At 43.1% G+C, this 16,724-nt stretch overlaps 2 protein-coding genes across 2 annotated transcripts; both read left to right on the top strand.

Annotated features, from left to right (window-relative positions):
- The first annotated feature begins 724 nt into the window (after window positions 1–724).
- On the top strand, window positions 725–8,825 carry amd1 (adenosylmethionine decarboxylase 1). Its single transcript, XM_004083526.4, has 9 exons — window positions 725–1,068; window positions 4,119–4,205; window positions 5,223–5,349; window positions 5,434–5,536; window positions 6,230–6,272; window positions 6,350–6,494; window positions 6,741–6,833; window positions 6,907–7,062; window positions 7,137–8,825. Exons 1-9 carry the CDS (start codon window positions 947–949, stop codon window positions 7,278–7,280), a joined length of 1,020 nt encoding a protein of 339 aa, XP_004083574.1. The 5' UTR covers window positions 725–946; the 3' UTR covers window positions 7,281–8,825.
- Window positions 8,826–11,162: 2,337 nt separating this feature from the next.
- On the top strand, window positions 11,163–16,319 carry rpf2 (ribosome production factor 2 homolog). The gene is made up of 10 exons (XM_004083525.4): window positions 11,163–11,306; window positions 12,051–12,183; window positions 12,578–12,615; window positions 13,218–13,257; window positions 13,344–13,425; window positions 14,693–14,769; window positions 15,015–15,114; window positions 15,190–15,292; window positions 15,361–15,505; window positions 15,892–16,319. Exons 1-10 carry the CDS (start codon window positions 11,284–11,286, stop codon window positions 16,075–16,077), a joined length of 927 nt encoding a protein of 308 aa, XP_004083573.3. The 5' UTR covers window positions 11,163–11,283; the 3' UTR covers window positions 16,078–16,319.
- The last annotated feature ends 405 nt before the right edge of the window (window positions 16,320–16,724 follow it).

The raw sequence follows: 16,724 nt of genomic DNA, 5'->3' as shown, positions 1-16,724 counted from the left end.
AGAAAAAAGATTTTAAAAAGTATTAATTATGATGTAATAATTATTTGATTATAAATACTGTTGTTGTTAAAATCTAACTTTCTCCGTAAGTAAAAAAAAAATTATCAAAATTATTGTTGTTAAAATCTAACTTTCTCAGTGAGTAAAAAAAACCTGTTTAAAGAAACTACTATAATGAAAACAACTGTATGTATATCTCTTAACAAAGCAAATGCATACTAATTTTTATATTGCATTTATACGTTATAGCCTATGTGATCATAATTTTACTGGATAAAGGATTCAAATGAGGGGGGAACCTCAAATATTTTGACCTGTTACTATTGTTTTCTATAAAAGATAGAGTAGATACTGTCTTTTCATTATTTTTTTTTTTATATTCGTGGAGAAAATTAATCTTTGAGCTCCAAAATTGTAAGTAAATGTATTTATGTATTTGCTTGTATATTTAAAAAAAAACAATCAATCATCCACCCAAGTAAATTAGTACAAAATAAGTATTGATAGAAAAAAGACAGCTTTTTAATTATACTTTAGACTTTTACAAGTTTTCTTTAGACCTAAACAAGTTTAAAGAATAAACGAACGTGTCTATTACGTCACAGTGTTTGAGTCATGAGTGACAGATCCCTGGACCAATCATAAAGGAGTAAATAAAACCTCACCAGGAGAGTGGCTCAGCGCACCGCTGACGTAACGGCGTCGTTGTATAAAATCACCGCGCGCCGCTTCCTCAGTGCTCTACACAGTATGGCCGGCGATATTAGCTAGCGCTCGCTTACGTTGTTCTCTGCTACAGGGAAGACGGTAACTCAAGACAAGCAAACAACCAGATTGTTAAAATACTGTACCTCAATAAGTTAAAGCGAACCAAGGAACGACCATTTTAAGCTGTAAACCATACTACCAAGGTTTGACAGACTATTGAGGTGTCTGTTGTCTCATCATGATGATGGAGGATCAGGATAACGGTGCACATTTCTTCGAGGGGACCGAGAAGCTGCTGGAGGTCTGGTTCTGCCGCCAGGATGACACTAAGGGCACCGGGGACCTCCGCTCTATCCCAAGGTTTGTCTTCTCCGTCAGTCAGTGGTTTGGTCGTTAGCCTCCGGACCACATGCGCGGCCTCGTTGCTATGCTACGTCGTCGTTCCTTAACGTAACTAGTTGTTGTTTCCGTAAATAACCGTAAATGTCTAAAGCTTTAACTAGTGAAATTGTGGAGTTAGGGTCTTTGAGCCTGATGTTGGTTAGTTTGCAACCCTGGAAACAGTGGAAAATGGCCACCTCCCCCTAAGTGTGGTCCGTCAACGCTGAGTCATTCATCGGCTGCTTCGGGAAGACAGCAGCTCCCGAGTCGTGGTTGTCCGTCACCTGCTCGGGGACGAATCACCCGTAAAACTGTATGAATCCATTAGACTTAATGCCACCGGATCCGTGGAACTAACATCTGATGGATCCGGGACGTGTCCTGCGCGGGTTTGACCGCATCACCGCCGCTCCGATCTGTCACTTCGGTGAGGATTGTCACCTCCAGGCCCATTTTGACACCTGTTTTTCCAGACATTAGCCGGCGCGATTCCTTCCCCTAAACATCGACATTCCCGTTGAGTGCGACATAGCTTTTACGTTAACTTGAATTTATGCGCAGTGGCAAGACTGTACATTTGTGTGTTTTTTCATATAAAATCTACCTTAATCACAAAAGAACTTAATTTGGGAGATGCTGCTTCTGTTTTCTGCGTCATTTCATAACGAAGGGGGAAGGGCTGGTGCACATGTGGTCGCCTCGGTTTCGTGGTCCACAAACAAGGCCCCCTGTCCGGTCTGGGAACATTAAAATGGGTCTATTGTTTAACTATAAGGTTTTGGTCTCTAGTCTGATGAAATAATTCGGTTCTGTTCAAGAAAAGGGTTAAAAACTGGGCAACTACGGGACATTTGAGGGCTGAATGAACTTCTCGGCCTCCCTAAACGCCCCTGCAGCTCACGTTTTCGGCCATGAAGCCTGTCCCCTCCCACCTCTTCTCATTGGTCGCTCTCCACTGGGTCCCTCCAGTTAATTGGCTCGCTGGCGTTTGCTGCGTTCATTGACCGCAGGAGGGGTGGGATATTTGAGAAGGGTCCATAGGAAAGCTTTAAAACCGGACTGTTGACCTTTGCCCCCGTCCCAAACCACCCCATCAATGCCAGACATGTGGTTCGGCTTTAAGGGAGTTGCGAAAGAGCTGGATTAAAGTAAATTATGTCAGCTCTGATCTAAAAATAAAACGCCTTCTAAGAAATTGGGGAATAAAAGAAACGGAGTCAAATTTGTGGATGCTCTTAAAGGCTTTTCATTAATTTTAATCAGTAAATAAGTTTATTTTAGCTCGCATGAGTTAAATTTTGTGTTAGAGGTGTTTTTTCAAGACAAAGTCAAGTGAGTGAGGACTGGTAATACTGTTTTCAGACAGAGAGGGAGATTAGCAGCTTAAAGGGACGCAGTCACTGGATCATTCTCCCTGGACATCATCCAGTGTCCAAATAAGTCCACAAGGACATCTGATTCACAAATGTGGGGCTTGCTCACATTACTGTGGCAGCTGATGGGCACCCTTGAGGGACCGAGGTCTCGGAGGAGGCACATTATCGCCTCTGAGCGCGCCAAGAGGAGGCTCCTCTTGTCACAAGGCACACACAATCGGAACAGATTTTGCTGTCAAAAGGAACTACCTCTGAGACGAGGAGTTCTCAGCAGTTTCCCGTTGCCTGTGCTGGTCACTTCTGGGATTGTTTTATAATGCCGAGCACCCAGAAAGGACCGCCACAACTCATCTGACACCGAAACGAGACCTGCCTCGGGTCTAACACTTCCCCCTACAAAATGAGTCCGGCATGTTGCGACAGCCCAGACAGTGTTCCAAGTAAGATGGTGCACCATAAAACCGCTGGCCTATGACCTGAGAGCCTCGTGTGGTTGTGTGTGTGTGTGTGTGTGTGAGCCACACCGAAAATGCAGATGAAATGGCGGGTTTGCAGTCTGAAGAACTTAAATCCTCTTGGCTTTAAGTTTTAGTTCCAGGAACCACACAGTAGCAAAAGATTATTTACATTCCTATCCTTATGGTTATTTATTTTTTATTTGGGAGACCCTAACTTAAGAAACATTCCACATTTTCCCTTTAAACCACATTGAATCGACTTGTCAACCTCATCATTGCATTGCATTGATTTGCATTCAAATGTTTCCATCAGATCGTCCGTCATTTTAAAGAATAAATGTATGAATGTTTTTTGTCAGAGAATATCACGGTAGCGCCATTGATAGCATTCGTACGACAAATTTCCAAAATTGTTTTGTATGAACACAAAAAACACAGACTTTTTTTTAAAAAGTAACTTTTTTTACTGTTATTTTGTCATTACAAAGATTGTAAAAGGATTTTGAATTTTCTATTTAAAAAAAATATTTTTTTTTAGAAAAGCCAACTCAAATATTATAACGGCTAGCACTCACTTTGCTACCTATGCAAGCTAGCGAATACGTTTTGCGTTGCACGACAGAAAAAAAAATACCAATTTGAAGACATGAAAATCAGACTAATTGAGTGGTTTGTATAAATTGTACGTTTTCGTTTTGACAAAATCTTTTCGAACTTTGGTGCTGAAACTCTTGCAGCAAAACAATGACCCCTGGTGGCCAAATAAAACAACAGCCTGTGAAAGAGCAGTCAGAATCAAGGATGTCTTCTGAAAATGTTTTTTACAGGAATTTGAGGTTTTATTGATGAGAACCAAACAAGCGACACTTTTTTTTTTTGTAAATTTTTTTTACCTTTCCGCAGACAAGTCTGAAGTCTGTCAAAGCTGAGTCTAGTCTGAAGTCTTAAAAGATATAGTTGAAGCAAAATAAGCGTGAACAAATAAAGACCAGTCAGTCGTACACAAGTTCCAGATGTCAAGTTGAGTCTAAAGTTCCCGTTCTCAAGTCCTCGATGTCTCAAAGTGCGACTCAGGTCCAAACCTCCCATTTACGGCTTTCAGCTTGCAAAAACGTCCTGAAGTCCCACCAGTTACTGCTTTCAAGCAAAAATGTAAATTGTCGGTTTGAAAAATTATTTTTTTCTTGTCTTTCAGGTTTGAGTGGGATAAACTTCTGGAGAATGTGCACTGTTTGATCATAAGTGTGACAAAGACTGACAAGCAGGAAGCTTATATACTCAGGTGAGTGCGGCGACCTCTGAGTGAACGCCACTGCCTGACGGCGTTTTTCTTCTTAGAATTCATGTAACCGAGTTATTATTGTCTCTAGTTACAGCAAAGGTAAGACCTTCATTCAGGTTACTGTGCTCTCTTCTTTGTTGGTGCCAGTCAGACGCCACAAAACACGCCTCCCGTTTTCTGCGCTGGCCGCTGGTGCATTAGTCCATTTTGAATTATTCATGTCGGGCTTTAAAGCCGTCCTTTTTCTTCTCTAAAGCGACCTCATTTTCATCGAAACTCTACCACCAAAACCCTGCTCAGTTTTCCATTTTAGATGATTTGTGTTGGAAAATGGCATCAAAATGGCATTGTTTCTTCTAACTGCAAAGCGCTCAGATGTCCCAGGATCGGTGAATCTAGCATCATACATGCGGAACCATGTAGCTTAAAGACCCACTTTGATAATCTTTTTTATCTATTTGAATAATACTCCCAGTGGCTTTTTATTACGATTTTCTAGGACGGCTCATCTTATTGCGCTGTAGGGCTTGTGGTAGAGTGTCCGCCCTCTGACTGGAAGGTCGTGAGTTCCAGGCCAAGTCATTAAAGACTCTAAAAATGGCTCCCTGCTTGACACTCAGCATGAAGTGGATGGATTGCTGTCCACAGCTCACCATCCCCTGCAGAGAACAAATGTCACACACCTAGGCGTGTGACAGCTAATGGGAAGGCAGTAGTTCATTGGAACTGTTGGTGTAGAGCAACCCCACCCCCCTTTCCCCTCCACGTTGCAGAGAAGCAGGGAGAGAAGATTTATTTCCCAACAGCTTTGATTTTGTCTACTCCTGATTCACCACAATGTGATTAAAGAAATGCAATTTCAAGCTTAATTTTCTTTCTAGATGGCCACCATCGTCAGAAAAATGCCACAAGAAACGTATTAAAAACCCCTTTTTCATTGGAGTGGGTCTTGAACTTCAGGATTTATTCCTAGGATTCTTCCAGACTGACAGAGCTTTGTGTTGTTTGTGTTCACAGTGAGAGTAGCATGTTTGTCTCCAAGAGACGTTTCATTTTAAAGACATGCGGAACCACCCTCTTACTGCAAGCACTGGTTCCTTTACTGGAGCTCGCCAGGGAGTACTGCGGCTTCGACAGCATTGAGGTGAGACGCTCGTCACGTCGCACTCAGGTCTTCGCCGATCGATCTCCTGGACTGATCCATTCTCTTTTTCTTTCTCCCCACTAGAACTTCTTCTACTCCCGCAAGAACTTCATGAAGCCCGCCCATCAGGAGTTCCCTCATCGAAACTTTCAGGAGGAAGTCGACTTTCTGAGCCAGATTTTCCCAAGTGAGTGTTTGGCCTTTGCGGAATGGATTTCATTTGTTCATGCTGGAACACATCAAAAGTCTGATTTCTTATACGTCCAGAATAACACTTCAGTCGGCGCACTGGATGAAGATGGACCAAACGCTGCAGGTTGTGTCAGTTTCTGACTGATGGTGATGTCCGACAGTAAAATAAAACATCTGTTCCAAAACCAAATTTGAATCATTTCAATCTACTAAAGGCAGAAAGGAGTAAATGTTTGGTAGAAAAAGCCCAAATGCAGCCCAGGTCTCATCGTCGTCTTAGGAGTTTTTGTCGCTCGTTGGGTCCCTGACTGGCGGTTCCGCCTGAAGTCCCCCGTTTGTTCCTCACGTTTCTGACCGGACGAATGCGACAGACCTGCAGCTGCAGTCCAGCTGTGCGGTCTCTGGGGAAGCGGTCTCCTCGCTGCTGGCAGATGTGGGATGGAAGGCCGTTAGCTGGCCAATCTTCTCCCCCGAGTTCTGAAGGCAGCCTCAGATCCAATTGGTTGGTGCTGTCCGGCGTGTAAAGCTATACCAGGAAGTGAGCAGCTCTGTCTGCAGGGGCAGTTTTAGAGAAAGCCAGAAGTTGTTCTTGAGCTTCATGCTGCAGAAAGGCAGCAGGTGTTGCATGCAGCTGCAGATGTCCACTCTGCCTGTCAACCTGTCGCTAACGCAGATGCTTCCTCCCCAGATGGTGCAGCCTACTGTATGGGACGTCTGAACTCTGACTGCTGGTAAGAGGCTACATGTGTTTTGGAGGGACTTCAGAGGTTTCCTGCAGATTCCTCACGCCCTCTGCCTCCTCCTGAAGGTACCTGTTCACTCTGGACCTGCCGGAGTACTGGGAGAACAACCAGGCAGATCAGACGCTGGAGGTTCTGATGAGCGACCTTGATCCAGCTATAATGGACCAGTTCTACATGAAAGATGGTGTTTCTGCAAGTGACGTCACTCGTGTAAGTGGACTCCAGGCGTCAAGCAAGCCCAGACAAGAAATCATTTTTCTCTAGTGCTGAATAGAAATGGTTCGACCAGCGTCATAATCAGTTGGAATTGCGTTAATTAGTAAAATTATGGTTGTCAAAGATTTAAGTTTATTTGGGTGTTGCTGGTTTTAAAGGGTTGAAAATGTTTCATTGCTTTTTTCCTTTTTTAAGTAAATTGATTGTCCGTCCTGAACTAGCGTCTGCTTCGTTTTCCAGATGAGTGGGATTCGTGACCTGATACCAGGTTCTGTAATCGACGCCACGCTGTTCAACCCTTGTGGATACTCCATGAACGGAATGAAGACTGACGTGAGTGGCGCCCCCTGTCTGTTGGAGGCCGGCGCTTTGAAGCTGCTGGGTGACATGGCCCCTCTGTCCGCAGGGAACGTACTGGACCATTCACATCACCCCAGAGCCCGAGTTCTCCTACGTGAGCTTTGAAACCAACCTGTCGCAGACGTCCTACGACGAGCTGGTCAGGAAGGTGGTGGAGGTCTTCAAGCCGGGGAAGTTTGTGACCACGCTTTTCGTCAACCAGGTCAGTCCGCCCCCACCCCCAGCCCTGACGTCCTGGGTCAGAACTCTTTGACATCCGTTGTTTTCCCCCCGTAGCGCTCCAAGTGTCGCAGCGTCTTCTCCTCCAATCAGAAGCTGGATGGCTACAAGCGGCTCGACCGTCAGTTGGCTCAATTCAACGACTACAACTTTGTCTTCTCAAGCTACACTAAGAACCGCCAGCAGAACCAGCAGAGCTGAGGCCGGAGGATGAAGAGGCGGCGCAAAAGCCCGGGCGGGCCCCCGCGGCCCTCCCTTTGCGCCCGGCTTCTGCATTTAACAGAAAGCTTTCCGTCTTCCTCCTCCCTCCTCTTCCTCCGCTGTACCGCAGCGTCTAGTTGTCGTTTCTGTGACGTAGATCTCCCGCATGAGAGCTCCCGTCTGCCTGTTCCCGCTCGCCGCCACTGCGACGGTCGGAGGCCGCCCCTTTGCTTGCGGTGCGGCGGCCCCTTCCTGCAGGTGCGCCCCCTCATCCCCCACAGACAGGGCTTCCGCCCGCCATAGATTCCGGTTCCTGGCATCCTCTGACCGACCGGTCTCGACTCGTTTTAGTCACCAAACGGCTTTTTCCTGTCTGACGGGGCTGCCGTTTAACCCCCCTCCCCAGCCTCACACTGTGGGGTCCAGAATGCGGTTCTGGGGGGTGCTGGATGATCCACATTGACTGCAAGCTAGTTTGGACCCCAAATGCTGACCCGTCTCCTTTGTCAGAGAAAATCCTGGAGACCTCGTCCCCCCCCTGCTGACCAAACATCAGCCGCGGGGGACGTCCCACCCTGAATGGGGGGTGGGGGGTGAATCAGACTGTGAGTCAGCGTTTTCCTTTCTGGGCTGGGGGGGTGCAGAAATGTGCCAGAGGCCTGCAGGTCTGAGCATGCCAGGGCGACCCCGGATCATTCCACACATAACCGCTGCTGAACAGCTCTGCTCATGCTGCCTGTCGCCCCCACCACCCCCCCATCTTTTTTTGCAGTGAATCAATGGAAATATTGTAGGCCAGCAGTTTTTTTGCGCGGGGCGGGGTTCTTCCGGACGCATGCCACTTCTAGTTCTCGCCGCCTTTTCATTCGCTTTGACCAGCTGTCGCCGTTTTCAGGGGAGGAGGGGTTCTTCCTGCGGCTTCACCTGTGCTTAATCCCACCCCCAGCTGTGAGCTCAGGTCCCGCCCTACGACAGAACCTGCTCCTAGCTCCGTCCCACTGTGGGCGCCGTAGCGGCTCAGACTGGACCAGCAAAGAACCAGAACTGGGGCGAGTTCCCCTCAGGTTTTAGGACCAGGTTCTGCTCCGGACCTCCTCTCTCAGCCACAGCCGGCCTCTTCTGCTGAAGAACTTTGGGTTTCTCCAGCAGAACCGGCTGTGGTCCTGGTGGTGGTTGGGTTAAGCACACGTCGCCCCGATTGGGTGGGTTTTTTGTGTTTGTTTGTTTTTCTACAGAAGAATAATTTCTGGATTTTTCTACAAAATCTTTTGTATTTCTGCTCTGGACCAACCTTCCCGTCCGTCCGTCAGTCGCTGTACTTCCACTTCGTTTTTCGGTTGATTTCTGGACCCCCCCCCCCCCCCCCCTTCATTTTATGAGGAGGGGCGGTGGGGGTCAAGATGCCTCCCCCCAGGTGAGAGGGTGCAGTTATGCGTCAGGACACACTGTAGGAGACTCTGCTGTTTCACTTTGTTCTGCTGATCCTTGGTCAATCTGTGCTAAATATATCTGTGCTATGAGCTTCAATAAATGACTATCTGTGAAGCTGCTGGTCTGGTTCTTCTCAAAACGTCCCACATCAGCTGGTTCCAAAACAAAAATGTTAGACTTTTCATTTACTCTTTTTAGTTTGCCTCTTTTAGTTTTTTTTAACAAAAAAGGAATTTTAAACCTATTGGGACATAGTTCATGCAGAGCAGTTGTATTTTATTTAAAAATTCACCTGTGAGATGAGGGTGGGACCTATGGTGTGAAGCAATTCCACCCCTCTTCCCATCACCCATAACTGAGCTCTGTTTGCTGTCTTGTGAGCTTGCATCCCCTCACTCCTCCAACCTGACATAACAAAAATGGCGAGCAGTATTGGAGCTACAGTTCTGACCCAGATTCCAGCTCAGAAAACAAAGACGTACTTGGATCCATTTGTCTGCACATGGATGCATCGGAATGGAGCAGAGCAGAGAGTTTGTGGTCTGCCCTGAGTTTTTTTGTCACAAAAAGTTTCAGGTTTTTTCGTCTGCTCCTGATTCACTCAAACACTCAAATTCAGATTTAAGTTCAGTTTTCTTTATATTCGTCCTCCAGCAGAAAAGTTCTACAGAGGACATTAAAGTTTTATTGGAGTTAGTATTTAATTAAACTTTCATTAGTTTCTGTGGAATAAAGAATCTCTGAAAGGCATTTGATTAAAAACACTTGGAGGTGTCGAACCTCTGACTGTCTCAGAGTGTATTTCTGATTTGAAGCCTGAAACTTGGATTCTGAGTTTGAATCTTGAAAGATTCTAATACAAAAGTTTTTTTTCTTAAGCTTTCAGATTTTTCAATAAACATAAAGGGATAACTTTGTGTTTTAGGCTTTTTTTTTTGGGGGGGGGGCCTAACATGTTTAAAGACTCATTCTGAAATGTTAGGACATAGTTTAGTTTAGCTTTTGTTCCAAATGGTCACATTCTTGTTGGCGACAACTTTCATTGTCTCATCCAATTGGTTGTCGGGAGTTGCCTGCCTGCTTTCATTTGATTTGCTCCCACCTTCCCACCACTTTCTCCTTTCGAAAAAATTCCCGATTGAGCTAGAAATAGTTTTGTGAACTATTTTAAACTGTTCCTGCAGTAAAACATTACTATGTGAACACTTATGGTATCTCCTGCACACGCACTACTATTCTAATTCTTTTTTTTTAAATTTTTTATAAATACAAATGTGACAGAATATTTTTTCTGCAGACTCCTGGGTGGTTTTAAAAGAAAAAAAAAGACCAGGCTTTGTAGCAAATTAAACTCACATGAATCTGTCCCCCATAGTAGTGGGAGCAAAAAATGTCCGTCTGGGACAAAATAAACTGCATCCACTGCTGCCGTGTACAAATATCTCTCAATAACAAGGATTGACTGATGTCCTTCACAAAAAAACAATTTCATAATCTTGACAAATTTGAAACATTGTAGTATTCCTCTTAAGCAGAATATTAGACAAACATAGATGTTTAACTAACTGAATGCTGAGACAACCAACCCTGCTTTTGGTGTGGAGCCCCTTTTAGCTTGTTTGACTGATCACACTGCAAGATTTTATTGACATCAAGGGATCAGAAAGTCTTCCAGGAGGAAAGAATTTCACGAAGTAGAACAATTGTAAAGACAAAAGAAAAACGGATGTAACCATGATACTGGGTTTCTTTGGAAAATACATTAGGGGGAGGAATCTGACATCTATGTCATGAACATGAAATGTTTTTTATTCTCTTGTATGGAAGAACATCTTTCTTTTTTTCATGGCATCTCCAGGATTTTTTCTCTTTAATCTGATTGTTTTGTTCTTTTGAGCATCCCAACAGAGTTTAATGACTAAAAGCATAAATTGTTCTTTGCTTGCCTCTTGTCTCAAATCTTATTCAAACTGATCTCCATAAACATGAAACAGCAGTTGGTTTGGTTTAAGGCTGCATGGCCACATCAAGCCAATTTACATTTCCCATGATGCTGCAGGTGTGCTGCAGTTGTGTTTATTGCTTAAACTAATTGTTGATGGATCGGCATAGCTTTGGCTCAGAAGATTTTTTGGGAATTTTCAGGTTTTGCTAGATTTTCCACACGTTTGGTCAGAGTTGAACATCAATCAGTTCCCGTGCTTCAATGTTTGCATGTATTCAAAAGAAATATTATTTTGGGATTATTTTATGTACCATCGTGATAAAAATTTCCCGTTTAGAGAGTATAAACACTTAAATATTTTTTTTAAATGTAAAAAGTTTTTTTTTACCTTTTCGGCGTTTCTTTATATTTGGTGGTAAATGTCGCCCCCTGCCGGACAAATAGTATAATTTTCAGCGACTCCAAGCATTCTTGCACTGAGACAAAAGGTGGCGGCAACGAGCAAACTCCACTAAAAACGAAGAAGAGAGCCTCGTGTGTTTTTCTACCGGACAGAACCTCACGTGGAGGTTCCGGTTGCTGGCGCCACAGACTTAGAACAGGACCGAACCGAACCGCGACACGGACATGGCGCACTCAGACGGCATCACGTGAGTACCGCTCGCGCGCTAAGGTTTGGACCGTTTGAGCTTTCCCACATTCCTTGAGCTCACCAGGAGGACGCCAGAACTTGTCTGTAGGGATTTCCTGGAGGTTGGAGACCTCCATGAACCTCCACATTAATTTGAAGCCCCCAGCTCCACTGAAAGGTTCTGACTGTGCAGGTTCTGTGTTCCTCCTGAGATCAGAGCGCTCCTTCACAGATGTTTGAGGCGGTCTCAGGTGACTGGATCACCTGAATTCTGATTGGTTCCCTATTAAGGGCGCTTGCCATTTATACATCTTCAACTCCAAAACCCAATGGCCTGGAAATTTCCTAGGAGTCTTTGCAAAAAAAAACAGTGTGAATCCATGTTCACTAGATTAGAGAGTATAATTATGTTTGAATGATGTATTCATTCTAAATTATTTAAGTTGCATCATCTGATTACATAAATGGTCTCTGAAAAATGTTTGTTTTTATTATGCTTTTACATCATAGCAAATGAGTGATGTCATATTCAGTGTTTTAATGAATAAATGTTTTAATTGTCCAAATGTCTGGGGCAAATTCCAGATTTAAGTTTAGTTGGAAAACTTAGCTAAAATTTAAAGTTTTATATCTGAGTAACATTTTATTTAATATTATAATTGCATTCATGTTATGATTTTAATGTCATTAGTTTGCCTGATTTCTATCAATCTGGTGCTGAAACTGATGTTCAGACTCTTCGGGGGTTTTGCTGTGTTTTCAGAAAACCGAAGACGAGGCGTTCCAAGCGCTTCCTGGAGACCCGAGAACCCAAACTGTTGGAGAACGTGAAGAGCGTCATGATCATGAAGGGGGGCAACACAAACCAGACGGTCACTGAGGCCCTCAAAGACATCGTGAGTGACTTCGAACATCCCTAAAGTCTCCCTCTGATCATGAACCCGTGTCCTTTTTTAGGACCTAGTTTCTGCAGAGCAGCAGGAGTCCATTCGAAATTTGCCTCTGAGTTGTGGCTGTTAACATGATGCATCCTCAGCCCTCCACTCCTCCCTGTTACTGAGAGCTCTCTGTTTACCCTCTCGCTTTAACTTACAGCCACTTATACTCCCAAGCTAACATTATATTAGCAATATTGGAGCAGTTTAGAGCCAGATTGCAGCTCAGACGAGGAAATCCGCACACCGATCTAATGGTCTGCATGTTGAGCAGGGAGCAAGAAGATGTTAAAAACAGGATTTTGAAGAAAGTAATGATGAAGAAGTAAACATGGCCCTGTCCTCCTCCCTGCAGTACTCCCTGAAGAAGCCCAACGCCGTGCTCTACAAGAAGTAAGTTCCAATCCGAGCTGCTCTATGATCCACTTTCACCACAAGCCGAACGTTTTAGGCCTTTTTAGATCAGGTTATGGCCAACTTACAAAAATAATCATAAAGCCTGTCAAAGAACAGCAACACAGCTAAAATAATTCAATCCAAATCCTAAACTTTATGGCCAAATTGTCTAAATATTTTCCTGATGCTGCTAACATCACTTTTTTGAAATCTGAAAAACATCAGATCATTTTCTGATGTTATTTATGGTTTAAAGCTGCTGGAAAACTCAAATATTGACTTTAGAGGAGCTTTTGAATGGCTGTAATTTATGGAAGAAGTTTTTTTCTAAATATTTTATTTATGTTGATTAAAAAAATAAAAAACCTCCACTCTCTTTTAAGCAAAACAACAGTTTACTGTTGTTGTTTTCTTTCTTTTCTGGATTTTTTTGTCTGATCTGCAACAACAGTTTAGACAATAAAAGCCTCTTTTAGTCACGTCAGGGCTCTTAATTTGAAAGTTTTAGCCCTAGAGTGTAAAAACAGAAGTGTAACATTTAGAAGCAGAACAGCGCGTCGGGTCAGAACTTCTGTGAAGAAACGGTGTCTGTGTTTCAGGAAGAACATCACCCGACCTTTTGAAGACTCCACGTCTCTGGTGAGATTTCTGACCCTCTCTTACCGCTCGAGTGTCCCAGGAGATTTTGTCTTAAATTTGAACTATTACTTTTTTTTTTTTTTTAGGAGTTTTTCTCCAAGAAGAGCGACTGCTCTCTGTTCCTGTTCGGCTCCCACAACAAGAAACGACCCAACAACTTAATTTTTGGTAAATCCTGCTGCTTTAACCTGTTCGGAGGAGGACCGCTGGGCCTTTTGACACAATTATACGACATGAGAAGCTTATTAAAATATACAAACATGTTTTGATTGGTGACTTTTAGGTCAGTTTCAGGAGAAAATTGTTCAATCTTTCAAAAATCCCATAATTATATCATCTATTTAGCAGAAAATGCTTTAAAAAATAATAATTATTAGAAAAATGATAATATATACACAGTAAATCTAAATGTATACAAATTATGGTTTGAAATAAATTAATAAGTGCTAATTTATATTATTAACCTTTTCATGCTTCCCTTTATTTCAGATTATATGAAATGTTTTTGCCATTCTAGCTAATGCAAATTTAAATGCAGTCCAGGATTTAATGGGACGTTGCACATCAGCAACATGAAGGGGTTAAAAAGTCCAACCTTTGAACGGCAAACAGTATTTTTCTGTTTGAAAATACTTTTTTTTTCTTCAGTCTTCAATAATATTTGTTGGTAGGGCTGCCTGATTTGAGGAAAACTCACGAAATTAGTGGTCCATATATGTTGCAGGTTGATAGCAAATCAACCATCTGATTGGTCAACAACGTGAAGGAGTCCATCTGATTGGTCAAATGCATGAATGGATTTGATTTGTGAAATTCTTCTAGGTGCCATCAGATTGTTTTAACACATTTAAGGTTACCGTTGATCACAATTTTCGCCGTCTTTTGCAACAAACGTTTTGCACAGCTTGATATTGCTACAACAATAAATTTGTGATTTTGTGAAAGCCTATTTCTCGGGAAAATTCACTATAAATCAAGACAATTTTTTGTGTAGTTTTTTATGAAAATTTATTGAAAATTGATTCCTTTTATTCCTAGTTTTAACATTGATTTACTAGTTTTAGACCAAAAAATGTGAAATATCAGTCTAAAATATAAAATTTGTATTTTTTATGCTATTTTGTCTTCGAGGAAAAATGTTTTTATTTGTTGCTAAGGTATTTAGCTTTTTTTAGGGTTTAGCAAAAAGAAAAAATATGTTCGATTTGATCATTAATAAAAGGATGATTATCATTGATTTGGTTCTTCTTGGGTTGATTTTATGGAGGTAAGCTGGACATGTTAGACTTGATTGAAGCGTCTTCCGCCAGTGTTTTTGATGCTCAGCCGCTGCAGCTGCGGCTGCAGAAACTAAAAGGAGGTGTGGGTAGAACCTTGTTTGCTATGTTCCTGTTCCTCCTGGGTCATAACCTCCTCATGTCCCTCTGGTTTTCAGGTCGACTCTTTGACTTCCACGTTCTGGACATGATTGAAGTTGGAGTTGAGAAGTTTGTCTCTCTGAGTGAGTTTAAGGTAACAAGCCGACATTTTTTCCCTCTTGGATTGAAGCCATCACCATTTTCTGTTTTTATTTTTTTATAGGATCTGTTTAGTGTTTTGTCATCATTTAACTCTTAAATTTTTGGATCTTCTGGTTGGACCTCAGGTTCTGATGAGGGCTGGATTTGTTGTGTTTCTGAGTTTCAGCGCTCTTCTGCTCCTCACCTGATTTCTGCGTCTGTTGATGATTCCTGATGATCGTTTGTGTTCTGGTTCAGATCAGTAAATGTCCTGAAGGAACCAAACCCATGCTGGTGTTTGCAGGAGAAGCTTTTGAAATGGACAACGAGTTCAAACGCCTCAAAAGTCTGCTAATAGGTAAGATGTGAGGAAGACGATGAAGGTCTGAGGTCAAACGCGTATATGTTCTGACCCGGTTCTACGCCCATTCAGATTTCTTCAGAGGTCCCACAGTCCCTGCAGTCCGTCTGGCCGGTCTGGAGCACGTTCTGCACTTCACTGCTGTGGACGGGAAGATCTACCTGCGCAGCTACAGGTACTTCAAACTGGCTGCTCTCGCCTTGGAGGGGGCGCTCCGAGGCTCACGGTGCTGTCCGCCCACAGGTGTCTTCTGAAGAAGTCCGGCTGCAGGGTCCCGAGGATCGAGCTGGAGGAGATCGGGCCCTCCATGGACCTGGTGCTGAGGAGAACTCACCTGGCCTCAGACGACCTCTACAAGCTAGCTCACAGGCAGCCTAAAGCTCTGAAGGTGGGTGGAGGCCATGAATGAACCCGTTAGGTGACGTCGGCACCTTTTGCTCTTTGATCCCACCATAGCTTAGTGCCAAAAAGCTCAACCTGCGAGCCAGGCAGTTCTAAAGAATGCTAACCGGTAACTAGCTGAAACATTTAACAACAGAGCTCCAGTATTGACATTCTTTCAAGTACTGTAACTTTTTAATCGTTTATGCAAATCTGAAGCGTCTCCTGCAGAACAAACTATTGAGAAATACAAAATGTGTACTGAAGATGGCGCCAGAGGACAAGTGCCATGATGCATCAAAGTGACCACCTCTAATGTTGGAGTTGAAGGAAAATGTCTTTTGACTGTTTTCTTCAGAAAAGAAACTAACAAATTATCCTCTTACTCTGCAGCCCAAGAAAAAGAAGAACATTTCCCATGATGCCTTTGGTACCAAGTTCGGCCGGGTTCACATGCAGAAGCAGGACTTGTCCAAATTGCAAACGCGTAAATTGAGGGGTCTGAAGAAGAGGAGGGGCGAGGTGGTGGCTGAAGAGGAGCAAAGGCCTGAGCCCAAAGTGGCCAAAGTGGAGAGCTGAAGGCGTCTTCTCCACCGAGATGATTCCTCAACCGCAGAAAGTCTTTAGGTTCCATGAACATTTTAATTCACCAAGTCCTTTCCTCAGTTTCAAGCCTTTTTATGGCTCTTGTTCCGTAACATGGATAAAACCTGGTTTTTATCACCATAGATGATGTGATGTAGGAATAAACTCATCGAGGTTCTTGTAAAAGTTTGACAAAATAAATTCAAACAAAACAAATGGCTCCCATGATCAATGCATTCATGTTGGTCTTAAAGTTTCTTATGGGAATGGATGAGCAGAGTTTTTCTTTTCTTTTTTTTTCAGATAAAAAGCCGGTTTGGGGCGTTAAATATTTTAAAATAAACGCATAGAGTTAAATAACACTAATAGAACATTTTTAGAACTTTATACCACACTGTCATAAATGTGTTTCCATACATCAAGACTGTAATGATGGCTCGGTCATTTTTTGCTGCCATTACACGTGTGTCGTCTGCTGTGATGTTTGTTTTTACTTTGTAGGGAAATAAACCTACCATGTTCTAATCCAAATTGTATTTTCCAAATTTCGAATTTCAGTTAATCACATTTTTATTTTTTTTTATAACTTGGGTCGATTTGATTCAATTAGTAACTTGTTTTATAGCCAGGTACACAACTGT

The sequence above is a fragment of the Oryzias latipes genome, chromosome 24, assembly GCF_002234675.1.
Source record: "Oryzias latipes chromosome 24, ASM223467v1".
Lineage (NCBI taxonomy): Eukaryota > Metazoa > Chordata > Actinopteri > Beloniformes > Adrianichthyidae > Oryzias > Oryzias latipes.
Note: the sequence above shows the minus strand (reverse complement) of the source record. Positions and strands in the feature narration are given on the sequence as shown.

What these genes read in the sequence shown, in the direction of transcription:
- amd1 (XM_004083526.4), top strand. Translation starts at nt 947, where the DNA reads ATGATGATGGAGGATCAGGATAACGGTGCACATTTCTTCGAGGGGACC. An exon ending in TCTGAGCCAGATTTTCCCAA is followed by an intron (nt 5,537 to 6,229) that starts GTGAGTGTTTGG and finishes CTTCCTCCCCAG; the next exon opens with ATGGTGCAGCCTACTGTATG. An exon ending in CGTCTGAACTCTGACTGCTG is followed by an intron (nt 6,273 to 6,349) that starts GTAAGAGGCTAC and finishes CTCCTCCTGAAG; the next exon opens with GTACCTGTTCACTCTGGACC.
- rpf2 (XM_004083525.4), top strand. Translation starts at nt 11,284, where the DNA reads ATGGCGCACTCAGACGGCATCAC. An exon ending in AACGCCGTGCTCTACAAGAA is followed by an intron (nt 12,616 to 13,217) that starts GTAAGTTCCAAT and finishes TCTGTGTTTCAG; the next exon opens with GAAGAACATCACCCGACCTT. An exon ending in GGCAGCCTAAAGCTCTGAAG is followed by an intron (nt 15,506 to 15,891) that starts GTGGGTGGAGGC and finishes CTTACTCTGCAG; the next exon opens with CCCAAGAAAAAGAAGAACAT.